The 26,674-nt window shown below is 37.1% G+C and overlaps 1 protein-coding gene across 3 annotated transcripts in view; it reads right to left on the reverse strand.

Annotated features, from left to right (window-relative positions):
- The window catches only part of CDH7 (cadherin 7), a 137,731-nt gene that overhangs the window by 51,703 nt on the left and 59,354 nt on the right, over positions 1-26,674 (reverse strand). For 2 of the 3 annotated variants that reach the window (XM_081561549.1, XM_081561548.1), the window contains 4 exons: positions 20,588-20,882; positions 16,485-16,604; positions 8,742-8,909; positions 6,152-6,339 (listed from right to left, as the gene is read on the reverse strand). In XM_081561549.1, the coding sequence (XP_081417675.1) occupies positions 6,152-6,339; positions 8,742-8,909; positions 16,485-16,604; positions 20,588-20,882 (771 nt within the window). The remainder of the gene's footprint in view (positions 1-6,151; positions 6,340-8,741; positions 8,910-16,484; positions 16,605-20,587; positions 20,883-26,674) is intronic. The other variant, XM_081561550.1, reaches the window with a different exon arrangement.

A 26,674-nucleotide genomic window follows, 5' to 3' on the forward strand; every position in this document is an offset into this window, starting at 1 on the left:
TAATTTAACTAAAAGATCAGATTTAAAAATTAAAAAACTAGAATTCAGATTGCGAGCTCAGAAACAATAAAAAATAGTTTCAGAGTGAAGCAGTGGCAACCAATCTCAGGGGGATGCCAAAGAGAATAGAAACACACAAACATATACACCAGATCTATTATGGATCAAGAAAGGACAAGAGACTAGAAAAGACTTCAAGGATTTAAATTTAACAAAAATTAACAACTGAAAAATGTGTGCTACTTGACAGGCCAGGAAAAGTGGTAACATTTTAAATAAATGTTTAAATAAATACAATTCAGTGCTCTGAAAAGCAGAGAAATGTTCAAATGAATTAGAATAACAGTCCCAATAATAAGGGTTCAAGAGAAATTAGAAAATATAACTTTCTACTCCATAGTATATTTTATCATAGCTAAAAGTAAAATACCTTTTATTATTTATTATTTGTAAGCCATTCTTGTTTGCAAAGCACTGTATATATGTAACAGGGTCCTTGCAAAGGAGGCATAAAGACGCCCTTTCACATACACTACACTTTGTCTGGTACCAACACCCCCTTCCACACCGTACTCCAGGAAATCTGCCCTACTTTTGCTCTCTGAGCTTAACATGCTCTCTCATATGATAACCTCTGCACAGGTGGTTGCCTCCATAAGAAAGTCCCCTTTTCCCTGTTTACCTGCAGAATAACACTACTGATCCACTGTGCAGCTTCTTCCTTAGGTCATGTTCAAATCTTTGAGTGACTAGCAGGGACTGACCAGATGGCTGGCAGATGGGGCCTGGGCTCGCTTGGGCACTTCTACAGGACCTTGGATATTTACCCAAATCACTGTGGCCATAGCTAACATCTACAAAAAAAAGAAACCCACAGTATTGCATTTTTACTAGACCAGTGCCCAACAGTGAAAAGCATGTGTGCACATACACCTTTCCTTGAACTAGAAAAACAAATTGTTGTACAGACAATTTTACAACCTCTGTTTACCTATTTGGTTTAAAGAAGGAAGAATGGAAGCGATTTTCCAATCTTGAAAGATGAGGAAGAGTAAGTGCCCAGGGCTGGCTGAGCACAGGAGAGTCCAACAGCAGAAGGAAATATTCAAAGACCCAGAAGAAAATTGATGTTGCTTCTAGGAATTAAGTGGCTTAGTGTCTACTCCAGACCACTGCATAAAACTAGGAGTAGTTGGACATGCATCTAGCAAACACAAGTCTAAATATTTCTAGGGGTCCAAAAATAGCTCTCTGATGTCCAAGTAAGCAGTCAGAATATAAGCCTTATTTGAGGTTTTGAGAAAGGAGAAGGCCTGGATTAATGCAAAAACTAATGCTGAGCTACGGTGCTAGGTGTAGTCACTGCACATAAAAATTGAATTGCATTTTTGAATAAATGCTCGAATGAAAAAAGAATTATGACTTCATAGTTTTTCATCTAAAAACTAGATTAATATATAATACCTTAAGCAATTTTGTCAAGTGAAACAAGTTTGCCGATCACTAAGCTTGACATGTAAAGTAAATATACTATTTCCACTGTTAATTAACTCTTAGAGGAGCCATGTTTTACGTTTCTTTATTTCAGTATTGGTAAGAACTCTGTGTTGGGTTGGTTAGCAGACAGTGAAAATTATAATTTTTAAAAAGGAATTTGTGGGTGGAGGGAGCTTTGGAAATAAAAATTAGGTTGATGTATACCAGGTAATTACCCTGATTATCTATTATTTATGCATAACTGTGTGGAGGAAGAGGGCAGGAGGAAAGTGTGAAGCAACACTGTTGCTGTTTAGTCACTAAGTCTTGTTCGATTCTTTTACAACCCCAGACTATTTTTTGGGCTCCAAAATCACTGCAGATGGTGATTGCAGCCATGAAATAAAAGACGCTTACTCCTTCGAAGAAAAGTTATGATCAACCTAGACAGCATATTAAAAAGCAGAGACATTACTTTGCCAACAAAGGTCCGTCTAGTCAAGGCTATGGTTTTCCAGTAGTCCTGTATGGATGTGAGAGTTGGACTATAAAGAAAGCTGAGCGCCATAGAATTGATGCTTTTGAACTGTAGTGTTAGAGAAGACTCGAGAGTCCCTTGGACTGCAAGGAGATCCAACCAGTCCATCCTAAAGGAGATCAGTCCTTGGTGTTCATTGGAAGGACTGATGTTGAAGCTGCAACTCCAACACCGTGGCCACCTGATGCGAAGAGCTGACTCATTTGAAAAGACCCTGATGCTGGGAAAGATTGAATGCAAGAAGAGAAGGGGACAACAGAGGATGAGATGGCTGGATGGCATCACCAACTCAATGGACATGAGTTTAAGTAAACTCCGGAAGTTTGTGATGGACAGGGAGGCCTGGCGTGTTGCAGTCCATGGGGTCGCAAAGAGTTGGACACGACTGAGCGACTGAACTGAAGACTGCCAGGCTCCTCTGTCCATGGGATTTTCCAGGCAAGAATACTAGAGTGGGTTTCCATTTCCTTCTCCAGGGATCTTTCTTACCCAAGGATCAAACCTGTTTCTCCTGCATTGGCAGGCTGAGTCACAAGCAAAGCCCTGTCAAGCAACATTTTCTAACACTAAAGACTTTTAGCATGAAGAAAACTAAGAGATGATTATTGCCAATTATTTCTATGTAGATATTACTTGCACATTATAAACACTATAGGTCTATTTAATTTTACTTTTTTTTCACATACAAGGCTTCAGATACCCTGTCTTAATACACATACATTCTCTTATAACGAGTTAATAGTCATTAAAATGTCACGAAACTATACAGTTTAGTCTCATGTTATCTGTTATTGAAGACTATTTTGCCTTCTGAACATAATGGTTTTACCCCAATAAGATGTGGAAAATACATCTTCTCCATGAGGATGAAACATCAGATCAATCTTCCACATTAGTAAAGCAGAGCAAGCTTAACTAACCATCTCAAGCAACACACCATTACTCATTTCTTAGTCTACTTTAATGTTTCTATACACTGTTTTACTAGACCCAATATGATACATAACATCATGTTAGCATTCAACACCTGAGTTCTCAAGGGATTTTTTTTTTTAAGAAGGTCTGCATTTAACCTAAATACGATATTTTGACCTTCGATATCTAGACGATTGACCTGGTTCTACACTTTATGGAGTTCAAAATGAACAAGATTCTCTTTATTAAATATTAAATATTTTACTGGTTATCTATACCACAACAGTAAAACTGTAAAATGTTCCACCATCATTATTTCTCAAGATTATCCTGTACACTGAATGTGCTTAATTATCCAAAGACAATCACTGACATTATATCAGAAAACAAAGGAGGAGAAACACTGAAAACATAATAGACTAATAGAAATTGCCTAATAAAAATCAGACAATATTCATATATTAGAAGCCATTGGAGTAAATAAAATTCGTTTTAGTTGTCAATAATTTAAACTGAAAATAACACAATTTTGATTCCATATTTAGCATAAGAAGTTATTGAAGCATTTAGCTAACTTCTCATATGATGAACTGATAAATCCTTATCAATTAATGGGCATTTATTAGGTATAAAATATTATTCAGTTGACTGTGCATGGATAGGAAATCTTCTGTATCAAAAATAAAAAATCCATTAATCTAAATGTTTATAGAATTTGGAATCTTTTTGAGTCTTAATTCATTAGACAGAGGACAATGTCTTTTTTAATACCTTAGACATCTCCAACAATACACTACATTTTAGCCCACTATCTGACATCTCTGTGATATATGTCTGCATTTGGAAAAGAATTTTCATCAATACTCAAAATAGATCACAAAGTGCTGTCAATGAAACATATTTTGATTTGGCTACTTAATATTGTTATGAACCTAGTAACATTTTAATTATAACAATAACTAATGCATATTATATATTGAAAAACAGTGAAGATCCAGAAACAGTTAACATTTTAATGTTTTCCTGCAATCCTGTATTCTATAAAAATGAAATAAAATTTGAAACAAAGGGTATGCAAAATTTTGGATACTGCTTTTTCCATGATATTTTATATAATCATTTCTTGTATTAGCTAATACAGTAAGAAAATGTCACCACATCATTTTGATGATGCACAAGATTCTATAATTTGGAAATATCAAACATTATCTGTTCATTCTTTTGTTCCACATTTTATAATGATTCCATATGTTCACTGTACTTAATACCTTCATGTTGCTGCTGCTGCTAAGTCGCTTCAGTCGTGTCCAACTCTGTGCGACCCCGTAGACGGCAGCCCACCAGGCTCCGTTGTCCCTGGGATTCTCCAGGCAAGAACACTGGAGTGGGTTGCCATTTCCTTCTCCAATGCATGAAAGTGGAAAGTGAAAGTGAAGTTGCTCAGTTGTGTCAGACTCTTAGCGACACCAGGGCATGCAGCCTACCAGGCTCCTCCATCCATGGGATTTTCCAGGCAAGAGTACTGGAGTGGGGTGCCATTGCCTTCTCCGAGTACCTTCATGAGATGTTGAGAAAGCAAGTTAAGATGAAGCCTTTAAATTACCCAAAATGAATCCTAGCAGATACTAACCACTATCTAGAACACTAGTAATAACTATTCATGTTACTTTTATGTCATTGTAAGTTATCAGTAAGTTTTACCTTGTAATTTTTTCATGAGTATTATGCTGTGAGATTAAATGCATTTTTGTACCATTTTCTTACAGGTTTAAAAAAAAAATTCTCTGAAACTTCTAGAAATAATATTAAGAAATTCAGTATAACATTTTTCTATTACTGAATCAAATATCTCATATCAAATACATGTATTTGTGTTTATTTCTTCAATGATTTATGCTATCTCAATATGATATATGAAATATATGTATGTATTCAATAAAACAATTCCAATATATATTTAAAACTTCTTGAATATGAGCAGATTGATTTCAGATGACTCTTTGAAATCTTTGAACAACACTGCATTCTAGTGCATTCCTTTCATTTTAGACAACAAATAAAACGTTTACTAACAGTTGGCCTATCCTAGTTATTAAAACTTTTTTACACAGATTGTCACCAGCTGAGCTAAAACAACAGCTGCCCACTGGAAATAATTGCAGAAATGTTTTGCCCATTGGCCTGAAATCAAACATATGTTTTCCTATAACAACTAAAACATAACTTTCTTTGTTGATGTGTGTTAATTATTGAGGGATGTTAATTACACAGTTATACACCTGGATTGTCACACTGGCATAGACTCCCAGAGTCTTGAGTGTAGGCATTTTCACACATGCTTTAATTTTTAGTGTTTCAGACATTTGAGAAAATATGACTACATTCTGGAACAATTCCTTTTGACTTATTTTTTTAAACATCTGTCAAAGATCATGTTTATACAGAAAAGAGGGAGCTCATTTTACCCCATATCTAATCAGAGTCGGGAGCTAATTTGCAAATAGTATGTATTTTGGATTATAATGATTTTTTAAAATCTCCTTTGCACTTATTTTTTATGATAGGTTTCACAAATTTTCCATGCTCTGTATAAATTTTTCAAATACTTCAATTAGTATAAATATTAAAAAAGAATAGCTGATAATACAGCTGGTGGTTTAGTTGCTAAGTCGTGTCTGACTCTTGTGACCCCATGGACTGTAGCCTGCCAGGCTCCTCTGTCCATGGGATTTTCCAGGCAAGAATACTGGAGTGGGTTGCCATTTCCACCTCCAGGGTACTGGGGATCAAACCTGCATCTCCTGTGTCTCCTACATTGCCTGGCATATTCTTTACCATTGAACCACCTAGGAAGCCCCTTTGGCTGATTTTAGGGTTTCACTATTAGTCAACAAAGAAGAATATTCATGTCTTCAAGTAGGTCACTTTAAATAGCACATTTGCCAGTTAAGTCCTACTGTTACATAGCTATGGATAAGGGCTGTGGGTTTACTCAGAGAATAGAACTGTTAGACTTTAATTACAAATGTTACCCAATTTTCTCTCTACAATGCCGACACTCATAACTAAATGAGTAGCTTTTTACCCTTAAACATAAAATAACAATGGTTCCGTACTCCCATTCAGTGTGTCTACTACATTATTCCATCAAAGCAGATGTGGCTTTTCAGTAATTCTCTATGATATCATCCTCACAAGAAATAAAAATAAAGAAAATATTACCTTCTGTATTGTAATGATTCCTTCCTGTGTATCTTTGTCAACGGCAATCTTGAAAATCCCTAATCCATCACCATCCACAATTTTGTAATCCATTTCAGCATTAGCTCCTATATCCGCATCGGCAGCTTTAATTCTGGCCACAACGGAAGCCACTGGCAATGATTCTGGGACATTATATTGGTACGACCCTGTGAAATGAAGAACAAGAAATGAACAAAACCTTATACCAAACTAACCAATAAATATCTGGCTATCTTGAACCCTCTTTGATTAATTTGCTTTTATGTCTTTATAAAATAAGATGATATGGCAATATGAGACAAATGACAATTTCATACAGCTTTATAAACTCCAAGGAAATGATTACAGAATAATCAATATGACAAAGACAGCCTGGGGAAAAGCATAAGAAGTATTCTTATGCTTATATCAGTATTTCTAGTGGTGAGAAATATACTACTTTTAATGATAAAAATAAATTTTAATTTGTAAACAGAATTAACATTGAGTCTTAACTATCAATAATTAATATGCAATTCATGTATATAAATATTTGAAAATTAAAATAGTATAGCTTAGACTACAAATGGGCAAAAAATGAGCCTAACTAGTTCTCATTACTTAATGCTGGAATTTCCACAATAGTACCTTTTACTGAAAAAATTTCAGAAAACTGGACAAGGAAGTTGATAAAAGGCAATATTAAGTAAGACTTGTATGTTAAACTTGGTCAGGGCACAACAGTACAAGAGCAAAGACTATGTTATTTGAACAGGAAGAAAGAGAAGCAAAAAAGAAGAATAAGTTTTTCAAACTTTATTTTGTAAAAACTCTTCATCATCCCTCAGCTCAAAAAAAAAATGAAAAAGAAAGAAAAAACCAGTTTGGGAGGCAGATGAAGAACCCTTTGAAACCAGGAAATGCCCCTTCAACATTTTCCTCTAATCATCTACTTTTTCCTGCTTCCTCACTCTTTTCCCTTTCCTTTTGGCTGCTAACTGTGATGCATTTGCACTCTCTTATGAAGAAAAAAGAAAGGATACTCTTTGAGAGAAACAGAGAAAGGAAATTGTATCCAAATGAAGGTACTACATTGGAGACTAAGAACTCTTGGTGTTTGCAATTCTATACATTTTGTTAATTGGTTTTTAAAAAATAATCACAACATCATTTTTGAGTGACCCCTTCCACATATCTATAAGTTCCTTAGGAAAATCCAAAAATTTCAAGCTTAAAATAGTAACTAAAGGGTAGACAAAGAAAATCCCAGTCAAAATGAAAAAGTTAATGATATTATTTTTGGCTTTCTTCACTTTAATAAGTAGGAGAATGTTTAATAAGCTAGAAAACTCATGCTCTACCAAATCATGACAACAGAAATCCCCCAAAATCTGTGTTAATTCTTATTTCTCTAGTTACAGAAAAGAAACAGCTAATTCTATTATGAGCCAAATATAATCACATTGTTTTGTTTATTCTTCCGTCTTCCTCTCCTCCCCCACTGTAAGCAATTAAGATACACAATTAAGGCTAAACTTAGGATAACTTTATTTTGCCAGGAGGTATCAAAATGTCTGTTGTACAATAACCTAAATATTAAAAATATGTAAAATAAGGCTAAAACATCTAAAGAAGCGGTATTTGAAGGAAAACACGGTGACAGTCATGTCTCCAGAGAAAGTGTCCTTGTTTGACATAAGCCTCTCAGAAAAGCGTTTCAAGATACTGTAGTCTACACGATTCTTCTTACTTTCTTGAGTTTTCTAAAGAATACCACATATACTTACAAAAAAGGAAAAAGGACAACTAAGAGAATAAGATGAAATGCTTTTTTTTTCTTTTTTTTTTACCATTAGGACACCTCTATCAAAGAAAAAAAATTTTTTTTCCTTTTACTTGGTTAAAAGAAATGCCACTTTGCTTAAAGAAACTCAACTGAGGGAATGTGGTTTTCTGGTTCTTTGGACTGGTTTCTTTTGAAACATTGAGTATTTGCATTAAAGAAGATTTGGTAGGTAGCAAAAGGAATGTTCAAGGTTCATGAACTGGTTAAAAAAAAAGCGTGGGATGAGAAATAAAGTTCAGTACTCTTTTTTTAATCTTTACAAATAAAGCAGTACTTCTAGTATATAGAATTCATGAAGTGTATTTGAATGTTACTATTAATAAATGGGAACAACCTCAGAGCTTACAGAATGTAAAGAGCAGCATGTCTTTGACTAAAAAGATTAACACGTAAACAAACTTAATAACTATCTAGTATTCAAAGTGAACCAAAAGAAAATAAAATTACATTTAAGACAGACTACAAGATATAATTGCTTTTATTTGCTTCCAATACTTTTATTATTTCATATTACTGAATTAAAAATCAAGTCCCTGATAAAACAAAATTGGAAAAGAATGTAATTGAGATTAATTATTTGAGACATGGTGTGCTGCAGTTCATGGGGTCGCAAAGAGTTGGACACGACTGAGCGACTGAACTGAACTGATTTGAGACATATTTAGGAAAATTCCTTTTTAAAGACATTCTTATAATCCAGCAAGGAAAGTGAGCATGCTTGCCACACGCCACAGAACAGCTTACTTCGAGGAAAGCGAGGTGGGTTATCGTTGACATCAGTGAGGGTCACGGTGACCGACGTGGTTCCAGAGAGCCCTCCGTTTTGACCAACCATATCCTTTGCCTGAATAACAAGCAAATACTGGTCTTTAGCCTCTCTATCCATGTTTGGAAGGGCGGTCTTGATGACTCCTGAAAAATTTCAAATCCCAGTAAAATGCATTATGAATCACTGCATTTATACTAGGGAAGAACACTGACACAGGTAGAAACAGCTAGAGTGGTTGCCTTCTGCTGTTTTGTTTACTTTTAATAACTTTAAAGCATGTTAAAGACCAAAGAGATATAACAACTATATAAACATTACAAAACACAGAAAACACTGTAATATAGAAGACCAAGGTAGAGAGAGTATTATCTCTAGGTTTTATGGAAATATGACTCAAAAAATACCAGCTTAAATAAAATCTACTCTAGAAGACTGGGCAGTTGCCTGTAAAATATATGACAATGAATCTTTTTATCTCTCACTCTCTCCAACATCTTAATTCCCAGTGACGGGAAATCACCATAAACCCTTTCAGCTATTGTCCCTTCTACTCTCCCAGCAAAGTAACTACATATTCTATAAATGAAACAATGTGTCATTTATGTTTAACAAACAAAACACCATTCCAAACTATGTTGATGGATGACTTTAGGCTGTATTTGTTATTATAAAAACCTGAGAAACAGTATTAAGATGAGAGTAACTGTGTTCATGAAAATCAAGATACTAAAAACATCAATGTGCTTTGCTGTTTCTTTCTAATCAATTGCATTTAATAAGGAGAGCCTTGAAGACTTCAGAGGTATAAGAAACTGACTTCAGAACTCCATGCTGTTTGATAAGAAAGCTTGAACAACAACCACTGCTGCAGTAAACTAGTGGTTTTATATTAATAACCAATTATTATATAAATATATGAGACAATAGAATAATTATGAGATAAAATTTAGTTTTGCTATGGTCTCCCACTGGTAAAGAATCCACCTGCCAATGCAGTAGATGTGGGTTCAGTCCTTGGGTCAAGAAGATCCCCTGGAGGAGGAAATGGCAACCCACTCCAGTATTCTTGCCTGGAAAATTCCACCGACAGTGGAGCCAGGCAGGCTACAGTCCAGAGGGTCGCAAACAGCCAGACACTACCTAGTAACTGAGCAAGCACACACATATATAAAGTAATACATATACTTAATATAACACACTTAGGCTTCACTGGTGGCTCAAATGGTAAAGAATCTGTCTGCAATGAGGGAGATTTGGGTTCGATCCTTGGGTCTGGAAGATCCCCTGGAGAAGGGCATGGCAACCCACTCTACTATTCCTGCCTGGAGAATTCCATGGACAGAGGAGCCTGGTGGACTACAGTCCATGGGGTCGCAAAGAGTTGGACTTAGTATATGCACATAGAGATCATAGCAAATGAAAACACATCTATTCGATAGTGCTCTATACAGATCTTGAAACTAGAAACAGGAGGTCATCTTTGCTAATTAGATACAGTAAAGAGTCTAGAATCCTACTTAATCATTTCTTGACTTTCATCATTTCTGATAATGTCTTACCTACATAATTGGAACTCTTTTGTTCATCAATCTATTTTGTTAAAAGATTCTAACTTTTAGAATTTAAGTCAGAATTTAAATCCCCAATGACTCAGACCTGAGGGACAGGAACTCTGGTATCATGGACTTCTCAGGAGCAAAACTGGGCTGTCTGATAGAGGATGGTTCTTTAGGAAGAAAATCATTGTAAACAAATTGGAATAAACATTCGTTTTTCTGCATGTTTGGCATAAAAATGTTTTTATACCCTCCAAATTTATAAAATGTTTTTAAAAGCTGCCATTTTAAAATGTTGTTCATGTTCAGCATAAAAATGTCTTTATACTTCCAAATTTATAAAATGTTTTTAAAAGTTGCCAATTTATTTAAATGCTGACTCTTCAATGGACACATACAATAATGGTCTGTGTATATTTCAGCCCTAAGTATAAGTTACAAGCCTGTATTATACTATACTTGGTCTGCCCTATTCATCACAATATGCTACAGTTTGGTAACTACTCCAGCAGTGGGAAAGAGATGAAAATATCTTTCAATAATTTAAGCATAATTTAAACAATATGTTATTGGTCCCAGCATGTTAAGATTCCTAGTTAAATAACACTCATGCCATCTTAAGAAGCCACATTTTTGTTTAGTTTTGAGCCATACCTATCAAATACAAACACATACGTACACGTATATACACACATACACCTACAACGCATCAATATTTTAAGCATTTAAATTACATTTGAGTAGGCCATTTATTGCCACCTGCCAATTCAGGAGACATAAGAGATGTGGGTCCAATCCCTGGGTTGGGAAGATCCCCTGGAGTAGGGAACAGCAACCCACTCCAGTATTCTTGCCCGGAGAAATCCCATGGACAGGGAGCCTGGTGGGCTACAGTCCAGGGGGTCGCAAAGAGTTGGACATCACTGAAGCTACTTAGCACTCAGGCCATTTATTGTCACTGCTGTTTTAACAATCACTTATTCTAATACACTACAATGGACACTGCTGCTATAACCACAATGTCTCTTTAACTCCTTCACTGAACTCTTTTGTTTATCTGCACACTGCTTATAGAGAATCTCTAAAACAACACAATGATCATCAAAAGAAGCAGAGTCATATACCCATTTGGTTCACTGAAAACTGTCTGAGATGTAGATATTCTTCTTAGAACCATAATGATTCTATGAATATTTCATGTCTGTTCTTCAATACTTCCCTTAACTCTAATATTTAAGACATTGAGTACTGACCTCAATAAGAGTCACTGTTACCAAGCTTAACAATCTCTAAGAGTCCTGGGACTTACATATCTCTACTTCTCTATGTCTTCCTTCCTTTCCTTCCTTTTCTTACCTTTTTTCTTTCTCTTCTTCTTTCTTCTTATCATAACTGTATTTATTTATAATATTTTTAAAATAAATTAAGCATTGACAATCTTGAATATTTGATAGTGCATTTCATAAGATGATATTTAAGAGTGTGTTTCACATTAAACACATAATGAAGTGTTTCATACAGATGATAAAATATTAATGAAATTCTAAAATAATTTCCTATTCATTCAGTTTCCATTTTTAATTTCTCAATATGTTTAAGTGAGTCTGCATCCTGCACAGCTATTATAATGCAGAAAGGTGCATAGCATCTCAGTTTACCAGCAAAGAAAACACAGCTGCCTTATCTTCTCATGGTTTTGCTCAGTGAGATTATTTGAAAGAAAACACAGAGTTATCAGGGGAGAAGTCTGGTAGTCAAAGTTACTCACTTATTTTTCACACTTCTAATTGTCTCTTTACAAGTGATCTTATAAATAACACTTTTCCAAAGCAAAAATCATCACAGAGTTTGCAAAGAAATGCAGGGGGGAAAGGTAATTTCCAAATACCTCAATTATTAAACTTTTTTTTTTTTTACAAGACAGAAATAAATAGGTGGGAATTGAATTTAAATAAGAATATTCAAACATAATAGATTTCTAGTTCTATGGCTTTTGTGAGCTTTTTACTTTTGAGTCTAAGCTGTCTACATTTGGAAAAGAATTCTCATAAACTGGATATGATCTGCATTTTGGTGAATATTATATAGACACACACACTCACAGAGAAAATTGTTTATACTGTGTCCCTAAAGCGGTAAAAGCCAGTCTTGTCATAGCCTTACAGTTCTATGAGGCTTTCATGGGAGATAATAGCATTGTTTTAATAATCAATAATTTTAAGCCACTTATGATGAAAGGAATATACCCTGCATCTCTTTAGAAAAAGAGACTGGCCCAGATTTTTGGCATTCTGCATAATAATTTCTCTATGGATGTATCATCTGACCCAGTAACCCAGAGCTTCTCATTTACTTTTATATTTATAACTGATGTTCACAAAATGTATTATGTGTGAAGCAAATTTATCACTGCTATTTTTCAACAACTGTCTGGTTTTTAGTCTGAGAATAAATTTTCAGATGATTTTCTAATGTCCTACCATCAATTTTCTTTCAAGCATATTCTGTTGTCATGGAATTTCCTTAAGAATTTGTATGTATACTACATGTAACAGACAAGAGCCATTTCTGAAGTCTGCCTCAGTTTAGGGAACCAAACAATTACAGATGCATGCAGCCTACTCAGTCAAGCTCTGGGTTAGTCTCAGGAATCTAGGCAAACACATGAGCCCAGTAACATGAGGCTGGGCTTTTCATGTTGTGTGGGTTCAATATACATTAGATGTTCAAGTAAATCTCTGTCTAATAAATCTGTATATTTTTTTCTAAATTTTCTGTTTAAGACTTGTATTATTTGGTTTCTCTCACTGTAAGTGAAGCCTATCAGTTCAGTCGCTCAGTCATGTCTGACTCTTTGTGCCCCCATGGACTGCAGCATGCCAGGCTTCCCTGTCCATCACCAACCCCTGGAGCTTGCTCAAACTCATGGAAGCATATAATAGAACCATAAAAAGATAGAGCAAAGCCAACAGTAGTGAAGACGGAAGGTTCTGGAACATCAAAGGATTTCAGAGCTGACATCACATAAAGCAGAAACGACTGAGGAATGGACTACTGTAAGCTGTGAGGGGACATCCTCAGAAAGCCCTGACAGCAGTGAGGCTCCTCCACACCATGAGCCACGACACAGAACACCCACGAGGGGTGTATATGGAAGGAGGGCTCTGTTATGACTGTGAAAGTGAAAATGAAAGTCGCTCAGTCATGTCCGACTCTTTTTGCGACCCCAGGGACTATACAGTCCATGGAATTCTCCAGGCCAGAATACTGGAGTGGGTAGCCTTTTCCTTCTCCAGGGGATCTTCCCAACCCAGGGATCAAACCCAGGTCTCCCTCATTGCAGGCAGATTCTTTACCAGCAGCGCCACAAGGAAAGCCCAAGAATACTGGAGTGGGTAGCCTATCCCTTCTCCAGGGGATCCTCCCAACCCAGGAATCTAACTGGGGTCTCCTGCATTGCAGGCAGATTCTTTACCAACTGAGCTATCAGGGAAACCCACTGTTATGACTGTAGTACTTACCTAAAATTAAGACAGAACAAGGACGCATGCAAGGCATGATGCAGACATTATGTAGTCACACCTCCAAGTTTAACAAAGAAATCCTAAATGACATTTGATATTTAACTCTCCAACCATTTTCCAAGGCCTACAGTTTGGTGTTCTGTGCAGTCACACTGGCCCTATGTTTGGTTTCTGCTCTGCTGATGGCATTTGAAATATTACTAATGTTAGAACAGGAAGCCCGCAGTTTCATTTCAAACAGCACATCATGTAGCCAGTCCTGCCATATATGAAACATTGAAAAATGTGATCTATTTGCTTGCAGGTTTTGGACTAGATAAACACATTAGAATAATCCTCAATCTCTCAGCAAATTGGGGGCCATTATGAAGACAGGTTATGGGACGCTGAATGGTCCTTTTAAGGCTACATCATCTTGTTCCTAGGTCTATTCTCTTTGCTTGTTGAACTGTCAACGTTGTTTTTTGCAGCTATTCACATTCTTGTTTTGTGGACAGAGAAATTAAGGTAGAAAACACACTTACCCTCTGGTCATCTGGCCTGTAAGTAGAGCTACAGAAGAAATACGTGCTCAGAAATTTTAGTCAGGCTAAGTTAATGATATGTGATTAATAAATAGTAATGGATATTATTAATATTACTAATACTACTCCTTTTTAAAAAAAGAAATTAAAAGTTAAACTTTCAGAGATATATTTAATAGTGATTTCCTAGGCCTATTTTACATAATCTTGATCTGGCATATTTTCAGCATTTTTTCCTATCAAAAGCTTTACGTGCTCCTCAAAAACTCTGATATTTAAAGATGTGGAAAAGAATGTTATTTCTCACATAGATAAGGATTATACATCAACTAAGGAAGACTACCTCAAACTCTACGTGGCTCTTCGTATGTGTAAGGCATGAAAAATTTCCATCCATTTTTGTCAGAAAAACAATTTTTTGGAAAAAACTGCATTATCTATACTCCTCTAATATCTCTGCACTGATGACTAGAGAAACAGAAGTCCCATTGATTACCATGATTAGAGCATTAAAAACTCTAACAAAACAAAATTAAACAAAAAGCTTATCTCCTCTAATACACGATCCTTGAGATTGAAAGTTAAAATGAAGTTTGAAGTTCTAATCATGTGATGCCAGGATACAGACCACTGTCCAGTTGCCTACAGGTGAGGTTTTACCTACACAGGGCCTACGGGACACCTATTATCTTACAGCAAAGCTAAAATCACAAGCCAGTCACTAGTAGCAGCAAAATATTTAGCCCTTGGGATTAGTACATGCTAGTTTTGGACCTGTTATATAACGCGAGAGGTGTATAATTTGTGAGCAAATTGTCAGAAGCTTGTCAATGTCTTTCTGGGCTGCAGAGTAGATATATAAGGGAACGGGTGGGTGTCTGAATTGAGGTTCTCAGATCTATCATTAAATCAACCACAAGCACAACTTCTACATTCACAGGATTCAAATCATAAAGCAGATACTTTCATTTACTTCCCCTTCAATACTTGCTCAATCAGAACTATTACTCTGTCAGATTCTTCAGGCAGCTTCCCAACTTCATCACAACACTGGTATAAAACACGCAATGCGGCTTCTGTGAACATTCTAATGAATGATGAGCTGGCCTTGAACTTGTCTGTTTTTGCACATTACAGCTGTCATTCTCAAAAGACATTTAAAATATGTACCCCTCCCACAGTGATTTGAGAATGAATGAATACTGCCATTTTTTATAATATGGAAAACAGGGTGGTGAGTGGCATTAAAATATTCATTAAGGATCATAAGTATTATCAATGATTCAAGATCATAAACTTGGCTATTTGAGGAGGCATTCTTCTCCATGATAAAGACAAAGTTACTAAAATACAGAGAAATTTTGGAGTTTTTCAGTGGTGAACAAAAGCAATGGCTCACACCCATCCATGCTGCCCTATACCAACAGCCAGAGAAGCATAATAGATAAAATATTATTTTATAACCAAGAAAACAGTGCTCCAAATTATAGCCTTACTGAATGTAAACCATTTCATCTTCAAAGCGGAACAGAACATCTAGCCAAACAACCACATTTTCTATCCACGCAGTTTTGCAACCCATATTTTTTTTTTTTTAAATGAAAAAAAGTCATTTAATTTAGTTTTTGATTTAGCAGATCATCATCCTAATTGTTATGTTTCAACTAATTTCCCTGAGAAAGCCAGCCTCTGGAAGGAGAAGATGTAACTACTATATTTCTACTGCATGGCAGGGAGATTTTGCTGAAGATTTAAAATTCTACTGTGTGTAATTCCTATGTGAGTTAATTAAAGAAAACAAACTGAAATTCGCAGAGGTAAATATTCAACATTTTCTTATACAGTCAAGAGACAGCAGCTGAAAAAGTTTTCAATATCTAATATTTTGCTTAATTTTGATAGAAATTCTGATAAATGTAGTAAAATATTTTTAAAAGGTGCTAATGGCTCTATAAATAATATGCTGTTTATTACCATGGTACATATTTTGAGAGATGTTCAATAAAAATAGAGTGTTATCAGTTTCAACTACATTGAATCAAAATAACTGTTATTAATTCTATGCCAAGAAAGAAATAATGACTTTACAAGGAGAGTCGTGTGTCAGTTTTTACCTGTTTTGGGCTCCACTGAGAAGTATGGCTGACCCTGCAGGATGCTGTAGACCACTCGAGCGCTGTTGCCATATGTAGGATCATCAGCATCCGTCGCTGTCACCTGTACCACTGAGGTCCCTACATGACAATCCAAAATCAGTGAATTAAAAACCCCCAAATGCCATAAAACAAGAGAAATCACCAAACACTAAAGATGCTACATTAGCATAAAGATGCTTTTCAGTTTTCATTTTTCTTTTTCTCAGGTATGTGAAAAATGCATACATTTTTGTGTCTAAGACAAACTCTAAAAGATGATAAATGATAATTCCTCAGAAATACTTAAGGGATACGAAAAGATGTTGGTTAAAAACAAAATAGGACTGACAATGCCAAGTTAGACAGGGATATATTCTCAGAATTAGGTGGGACTCAACTTTTAGGCATCTCATCCATCAAGGTCTAGTAGCAAGTTTTTATCAAGAGCAATCTCTAAGTCTCAATCACTGTCTAAAAAGCAGCATGACAAATCCTAGCACCTTGACCCTCAAATCATGGGGCAACCTACTGCTGCAGCAATGGAAACGGGAACTTGAGTAACTGGGTAAGTTAATAAAGAATATTTGATTGGTACATTTAACTGGATATTAGGTGGCTACTCTACCTCTTAGGAGTTTTTTTTTCATTTGTTTTCACTAATTGCCTTATAACAAACGTATGAAATGAACGCTGAAACCAAACACTCCCCAAGGAGAAAAAGCATGATAACTTGAAAAATCACAACATTGGTTGCTTTTCTACATTTTGCATGATAGAATGTAGTATTGCTTCTTCCTTTTACTATGCATTCACTTATTCCAGATAGAAAGCATTTAGTGTGATCTGTTTTTATTTCCACTTGGAATCTCATCTTAAAAATATTAGCTACCCACATTTGCTTAGTTTAAATATGTAAGCACAGGCTATTTTAACATTTATGTCCTAGCTGATGGGCATGGGACAACTCCCTTTCTTTATTTATTCTTTCAAGGCTTAATTTGGTTTCCAATAAATTCTGGAAAACATGGCATTTTTCATCTAACATCTGTTTTAGATCTATTCCTATGTAGATCTTCCTTTCAAAATTCCTTAAATAAGTCATTAAATGCTGATCTTACTATAAATCTATTCTCTTTTCCACATTATGATTTCCCTAACTGATTCCATGTCCCTTCAAACTGGGTAAAAATTGTGTCATTTTTTAAATTCTGAAGTTTTATTTTTTTATTTGGTAGACTTAGGAGATTGTGCCATGTGGCTGCTTGGCAGGACCAAAAGCTGAATGATGTATATTTAAAAATCTTTTTAACAACTCGATTTTCACTATCTTAAAATGTTAGAATCAATGACTGATATTCTCAATTTCCTCTATAATTCACCATCTTTACAGCAATACTTATTCTGGTGATATGTTTAAGTACCCATTTCCTACTTCACTGGAAAACAACTTGCAACAAAAGAATGAAAACTATACCTCAGTAAATTTTGTTGTATGTATTTTTTTCTGAAGTGTTCATTAAATAATTTACTACACACACATACTGTCACACAGACACACACACCCATTCTTGTGCTTATCTATGCTTTTCTGGCAACAAATAAGCAATCCTAGAGGACTATGAGGGTCTCAAATCTTATAATTTCTTACTATACAATGAACCAAAAAATAGGCCTGAATAATAAACACAGAAGACTTGTGTTGTATATACCACACTATTTAGTGGCTATTATAACTATTTGGTTACAAGTAAACACTTCGATAAACAAAGTCATGATAAATCCATAGGATATGTTTTATATAAGCATTTACTGTGCTTAGCTCAAGTTTGGATATTTAATCCAGTGAACTCTATCAGTGTCAAATAAATCCTGAAGACATTTGAAAATCATTTTCTAAAATGTCCTGAGCCTGCTGGAATCGATCAAATAACTAAATAACTTACACATGTGTATAACAATCATATTGTTTGATATCAGAGTGGTATCATTGGAACTAAAACTACAGTGCATTCAACCTCAAGAACAAAAAGCTCACATTAATTCAATTTGCACTGCTATGTTCTACTTAGGAAAGGAAAGCCTTATCAAGCCCACAAAAAATACCAAAAATGCCCAGGAGAATTGTAGCATTGAACTGAATTGCTTACACACACCTCAAAACCTCCTGTTTCTCTAAACATTACTACTTCGGGGAGGACAATGTGCCTACTCTTTTCTCTAAAACCTCCCAAATCTTGTTATTGTTGCTGTCATCATAGTTGTTGTTGTTTTTGTCATTAAATGAGAGCAGCAGGAAGCATTCTGAAGGTGTGGGTAGTATTGAGAGGGTGTGAATAAGCCTGTTTGGTCAAAGAATGTTTACACAGAACATAATTATAGGCAGCTGCTGCCACTGTGGTTCAGAACTTTTCCTGACCACAGCACCCTTGGTTCATTTTCAGTTTGTATTTCTTTAGCAGCTAGAGTCACAGTCCCAAAATAATGTTCTCTCTACCATCTGATAGGAACAGAAATTCAGGGTTACTAAATTGTAATTTCCCTAAAGGGCACATGTAATACACATCTTTGCAATTCCAGTTCCCTGCATAGCGGATGTAGGGATGAAAAGCTGGAATGGATGCAATGACCTTTATTTCAAGTAAAACAAATCACAACCAATCAATAAAGTAAAACAAATCACAATCAGTCACATATTATATCACACTGGTAAAATCTTCAGGGTTTCCCAGGTGGTGCAGTGGTTAAGAATCTGCCAACCAATGCAAGAGAAACAAGAGACATAGGTTCAATCCCTAGGTCAGGAAGATACCTTTGAGTAGGAAATGGCAACCCACTCCAGTATTCTTGACTGAGAAATCCCATGGACAGAAGAACCTGGGCTACAGTCCCTGGGGTCTCAAAGAGTCAGACATGACTGAGCACATATACACAAAACTTTCAAGTTAAAGACTTGAGTTGAAATAGGTGTAAAAATACAAGCTCCATTATTATTTTCAATAAATTTCCTCCTTCAATACCATAAACAATAGGAAATAAAATATATAAATCAACTGGTCTCTGTTCCAGCCTCATAATTTTTTTTTTAATTATCTTGTAAGATCATCCATATCTAAGTTACATACTGGCTGAAAACTATTCCAAAGGTACCTGAACAAGTGAAATTTAAAAGATAATTTAGTAGTATTTGGAATGCAGTATATACTAAAGGTAATCTACTTTCTATTTTTCCAGTCATGGGGCAATGGTCAGAAGCCCTTTTGGTAAAACAGCCTTCATTATTCTTTTATATATCTCACACTGAGCATCAATTTACCATCATTATAAACAGTATAGATTTGAGTATAAATTCTCATGCATCTAAATTTCTGTAGAAATTACAAAAAAATTAGTGGTGGCAGGTGGATGGACATTTATGGGCTGAAGCACACTCTACAAGAAATAGACCAAACGTTAGCCTGGCTACACTGATAGTCTACCTGATACCCTGGCCCTAGAGACATGCTTAGAAAAGCAAATTATTATCCTAACATGGAGAGAAAGAAAATCAAATCATCACAAGGATGTGTCTGGAATTTTTTTTTTTTTTGGTGTGATACTAAGTTTATTTGGAAGGTTTTTTTAAAAAACCTCTTAAGCATAATTTTAATATTTTTGGGGGGAGACGGGGGTTGGTGAGCTGTACCACACAGCCTGTGGGATCTTAGTTCTCCTACCAAAGATCAAACCCAGGGTCTGGGCAGTGAAAGCACCAGATTCTAACCACTGGACTGCCAGGGGATTCCCCTCATTTTTAAATTTTAAATATTAAATTGAAAAGGGACGGTAAGACATAGGTAATTTCTTGACGACACTGAGACAGCAGTGTAAAAGAAGAGTTTCCGAATTTCCATACAAATAAAATAAAATGTCAAAAAGTCGAATTTAGACACTGGCTATTAACACATCTCAAACATTCCCTCACTCAAAATAGTAATTTCTATACAAATATTAATGTGATTCTTTTTCCGGTATTTATGATGATTTAATTTTAAACACAAACCTCCCCAAATCAGATAGTGCAAGACCAACTTGCGCTTACTCACCCACAGGTGACATCTCGGGAACCCCTGCTGTGTACGGGCCGTCCAAGAATTTGGGTTCATTGTCGTTGATGTCCTGAATCTTGATGACGAACTCAGATTCGGGTTCCACGGGCTTGTTGGTAAGCCGGTCCAATGCCTGGGCTCGAAGCGTGTAGTAGGCTTGCTCCTCGCGATCCAGTCTCTTGGTAGCATGAATATCCCCAGTGTTCTCATCAATAATGAAAATGGAACTTGCCCCTTCGCCTGACAAGATGTATTTGATGGAACCATCTCCTTTATCAACATCAGAGTGAAGCTGGTGAAAAATTCATGTGAGATGAGATTAACTTACAAGAGAGTCAGCGATAGGGAGATATGTAAAAATAATTCTTATGTCAGGCAGCAGCACATGAAATTTTATTGTTCTTGGAAAGATAAGCGGACCCATATTGTGCACAGTGGAAAAGGCTATTTAGAATGTGTCAGCTTGCACTTGTGAGCAAGACAATTTCATTTCTTCTGGTACCCAGCCTTACTTCCAAAGAAATTTTATATCATTCCCAAAGTTAGAAACTCGCTGTCTGTCCTCACCAGTTTTAGCCATCTTCTCTGACCAGAGAAGCTATTCAGTGAACATGTGCAACTAGACGATTCAATCATATTCCAAGCAAAGGGACTTGTTCAAACACATTAGTAAGTTTAGATCTAACTCATTATGTAAAATGCTTAGAAATCACCACGTCCTTTTCGGGTACCCTTCCCTCATACTTCCCTTAAGTATGGATGGCTGTCCAGTCACTAAATGGGTCTCCAAATCCTGTTCTATATTTTAAAATTTGAAGCTGGAAAAAAAAAAATTACACTGCTCTCTGAAGTAGGAATTTTAAATCAATATGTGCTTGAGACTTCAACTAAAACCTTTCTTGAAATACCAAGCACTGCATTAGATTTGCATGATTAACCCCGGCTCTGCCTGCAGGGGCAGCCCCTACTGATTTGCGTTTCATATCTGGAGCTGTCCCTTCTGTGTATGTCAGAACATTATGTCGAACAGAGGAACCTGAGGAAACTCGGAAATAATTACATCTTTCCCTGAACTTCATAACCTGAGAAATGTAGCACCCAATCTGGAATTTCAACAATCTTTCATCCTCAAGAACCACTGTGATTCTGGACTGCAATTAATACAAAAGAGAAAACCCAATTTAACAAAACCCAAATAACAAGGCTGCCCTGCAGAACTATATTGGCACTCCTTAAAAGACAAGGTGCATGGGGCTTCCCAGGTGGCTCAGTGGTAAAGAATCCACCTGCCATCGCAAGAAAAGGACAAAGTGAGAAAAATATAGGATATGGGAAACTATTTAGGCAAGTGAGTACCCAATCCATTTCCATCTTCAGCTGTTGAGGATACTGCATTTGTACTGTGAATTTCTCTAAGTGATCTTTCCATTGCACTGTAACAGCTGTGTTTATACTCGGCTTTGGAATACTTAAGTACCTGATTCATCCTTTAGTTTCTATAGTTTTCAGCCAGGACAAAATGATACAAAAAATTAATTTCTGGCACAAGTTTTAATGTAGCTTTGTTCAGTGTGGCATTAGCGAGTGAATCACTCTGCAGCAAGATTATCCAGCATATGGAGAAGATGTGCTCTTGAAATATAATGAATTATTTAATTTTCTTAAGTCATTCTCAGGGTGTCTATTACGTACATATGCAACAGCTTGTATGAGGCAAGCTAAAAAACCCTAAAGTTTGAGTTATTGAGCACTTCCTGTGTTCCAGGAATTACTGTTTATATTCTCTACAGAGTAACCCATCCCATGCTCACACTAACTTCATTATCCTTTTAACAGATGAGGAAACTGAGGTAGAGGAAGGCCTGAGGTCACGTGGCCAACTCTGCAGCTGCATCCCTACAGGTGGCGCTAGTGGTAAAGAAGCTGCCAATGCAGGAGGCATGAGAGATGTGGGTTCAATCCCAGGTCCAGAAGATCCCCTGTAGGAGGGCATGGCAACCCACTCCAGTACTCTTGTCTGGAGAATCCCATGGACAGAGGAGCCTGGTGGGCTACAGTCCATGGAGTTGCAAAGAGTTGGACACGACTAAAGGGACACAGCACACAGCATGCACAGGAGTATGAAAACACCAGGCTGGCGGAAAGCCCGTCCTCCACTGCTGCACTGGGATCCTGCCTCTGGAGGACAGGCTGTGTCCTGTGAGGTGAGGACATTAAAAGCCGCTACAAAGGAGAACTCGGGTCAGAATAAAGCAACCGCATCCACCAGATCACCCCCCTAGATCTTAAAGACGCTCAGTGCTTCAGAAGCGACCTTTCTGACATCACAGAACAGCAGTAGACTCCACCACACTCAACAACACAAAGACCTGAGTCCAGAGACAAAAGAAGGTAACAGGTGAGAATAAAGCTGGGGCTCCCCTGGTGGCTCAGGGGTAAAGAAGTCGACTGTCAATGCAGGAGATGCAGGTTCAATCCCTTGGTCGGGAAGATCCTCTGGAGAAGGGAATGGCTGCCCACTTGAGTATTCTTGCCTGGGGAACCCCATGGACAGAGGAGCCTGGCGGGCTACAGTCCACGGGGTCGCAAAGAGTCAGACACGACTGACGTGACTAACCACGAAAACGAAGCAGAGTCCCCCACTGCACACACCTCTCACAGCCACTCTCTCAATCCCTCCTTGCCTCATCTGTTCCTCTCTGGGTCAGGAGAGGGTCTCTACAGTACTGCTGACAGTAGTGGGAAATATTAAAAAGAGCTTCTGACCACAGACATACATAAGTAATACCCAGGCTGCATCTTTAATCAAAAGTATGGGCTCCCATTCACAGGACCAGCCCTTCTGATTCATTTAACTAATTCCTATCAACTGACGGCCATCTTCACAGTGTGGTGATCCGATGTTCCTGGGGTATTCAGGTAAGGGAGGACGCCTTCCTCTCCATAAAGGAAACACATGAAATCCTGACTGACCTTCAGCCTGAGCTCTGATGCCATATTTGACGTTATGTGATATCATTAGTTGTTCTCCATTATTGAGAGCGAACCAGCTGAAAGGTAAAAACAGTTCATATTGCTTGTTTTCCCAGTCATTCAAGGATCAGCATTCTTCTCTTCCACCTCTAACTGCCACCACCAACCAACATCACAAACTCCTCTCACACACACACACACATGCCCACGCGCACACACACACATCCATTGCAGGAGCCCTGAAATCTACCACCCTCCCCATCACTGACATTTTTCTCCTGGCTGAGACCATCGCTAGGCTCGTAACCACTGCCAAAATTCAGAAGCGTAAAAACACTGTGAGTCTAACCTGGTGTCCTTGCGAGGTTAGTAGAACCATCTGTGGTTGAGAGTAAATGGTCAACTAGGAAACGTTAAGATGGAGATGAAATTATCAATGATTCACACACTAAATCTGTGAGGCTTCGCCTACTATACTAACCTTAATAGGTGAAGTGAAACCTATACTGTTAAGAAAAACTGCTACCCTTCTGTGCTGAAGAAGCATGCTCAGCAAAAAAAAATGCTGAGAAACTACTGAATGGCAATCTAAGTTAAGACATGTGTCAATGCAGTCCCCCCACCCCCTCCACACGCAGTCTTTGTAAATGACTATTACAGACTAGAGGAGGACTCTCCATAGTGAAGACCTCTGGCCAGGAAAACAGAAATTTCTATGGTCCGAATATGGTAAGTGAACAAATTAGCAATAAACAAAAAACACAATAAAAAACGAAGATTTGTACTCTATTTGGAGCAGAGTAGAATTCATGATGTTTTGCCTATTTCATTCGCTAATATCCCAGTACACCTGATTTTTTGATTCATCTAAACAATAACAAAATCTTGATTCATCACCAGAAAACACTCATTTTTACTGTCTGTGTCTCTAAATCTTTTTCAAAATATTTGTTGTGGCTCCAAAAGTAAATATTTACATTTTTCTTTTTTTTTGGCAAATGAGCACAGACAGTGAGGAGCACACCTCTCTTAGCTGAGTCCAGCTCATGATAAGGCAACCAAATAAGCAGGGAGGCGAACCAAGTATTATGTGAATCCAGTGCCACCACTGTGTTTGGTAACAATGTAAAAAATATGAAACTGCTGGATTCCATCATAATCTACCCTGGCCAGGATGCAAAGCATACTTCACACGTGCCTGAAGTATAATCTGTTTAATAATCCACTATGAGGAGAAGATGGGACGAATTGAGAGAGGAACACTGACATAGATACTCTATCATGTATAAAACAGAGAGCTAGTGGGAAGCTGCTCTCTAGCACAGGAAACTCAGCTCAGAGTTCTGTGATGACCTAGATGGGTGGGAGGGAGGCTCCAGAGGGACGGATATATGTATCCACATAGCTGATTCACACTGGACAGCAGAAACCAACACAACATTGTAAAGCAATTATTCTCCAGTTAAAAAACAATAATAATAATCCACTGTGACTCCATCATCCCCTACCCAATGGAATTACGCACTTATCACCTCTAACACATCATCCCTTTCTTCAGTCTTTCTGAACAATAATCCCAACTTGGAATCTTAAAATTTTCCACTTGGGCTATAACAAAACTCCTCAGCTACTATTCACTTTGAATAACTCTCATCATCTACGCTGTTACACTGCGTGTCAGCAATGATCTTCCTAAATCTATACTGAAGTATAGTATAGGGTGTGTCACACCCTTCATCAAATATATCTAATTGCTGCCCATGGTCTCCGGGTTTAACCCCAGATCTTAAGCACAGGGCTCCATGTGGCCACGGGCCATCCCCCTGGTGTCTCTTTCCCACATCCCAGAGGGCTCTCCATGCCCCAGGCACCTGGGACCAGTCATGCGGCCGGAGCAGAGCTAGCATGTCCATCCCTTTCCAGACCCAGCCTCCATCATTAATCCAGCATCTGACACCCACGTCGACATAATGCAAGCTCCCTTTTACTGAAAGCTTAACAATCCTATTTTCCCCCCAAGACATGTTGTTTGCATTTCTCTGACAAAATGCCTTTAATTCTACTTTCTACTGAAAATCTGGTTTAGTTGTTTTCCTACCCTAAGAGCTGGGTTCTCTTTATCACCATATTCCACATACTTAACAAACTATTGTAGTAAATTTTGTAAATTTATAATTCACTTTGTGAAACAGTAGTGCTTGTTTTATTTCAATTTCTATCCTTTTAAGTTTTAATAGCATTAAGTAGAAAGAAAAGAAACTAAACAAAAAGCATCCGTATCTCTGGTTTGTTCTCCCTAATCCTCTGAAACCAGGGAGAGGGAATTCAGACACCTTGTTTTCTATGCCCAGGGTAATGCTTGCACACTGATACCTTTGTGTTCCCCAAGAGACAGAGTCCTGCAGGGACAGGCATGCTTTCTTATTCTTGCTTCCCTAAGTCTTATACTGTACTCCACACAGACACTTAAAGAGGGTTTACAGACTGTTGGACGTTCTCAGATGGCAGAATACCACATTTTTGATTAAAGAATCTGCCTGCAATGCGGGAGACCCGGGTTCGGTCACTGGGTCAGGAAGATCCCCTGGAGAAGGGAATGGCAACCCACTCCAGTATTCTTGCCTGGAGAATTCCAGGGACAGAGGAGCCTGATAGACTACAGTCCATGGGGTTGCAAAGAGTCAAACACCACTGAGCAACTAACACTATGTTTTCAATTTAAGATTATAAAGAATAACAACAACAACAGATCAATGCACTGCATTCTGACATTTTTCTTGCATTTATTCAATCAACTAGGACCTGATATAAACTATCTGATCTATCACTGTGATCCATCTGAAAATGGAAAATATTCCTCAATCTACTGAGGAAAAAAAAATCAATTCAATATATGGACCCACTTTTCTTCCCTCTACAAATACGTTCCATTCTGCTTATTTTCTGACCTGACTGTTGATCTTATCTTTACTCTCCTGGTTACCCTCCTCTATAAAATACCTGCACTTGGACTTCATTGAACAATTGTGACAACTACTTGAGATGATGCAGAAGGGTATGATTAATAAATTATTATAATGTCAGGACTGTACTTATTAACATTTTGCTTTT

Source organism: Giraffa tippelskirchi, chromosome 14, assembly GCF_054371585.1.
Source record: "Giraffa tippelskirchi isolate mGirTip1 chromosome 14, T2T-mGirTip1v1.2.pri, whole genome shotgun sequence".
Lineage (NCBI taxonomy): Eukaryota > Metazoa > Chordata > Mammalia > Artiodactyla > Giraffidae > Giraffa > Giraffa tippelskirchi.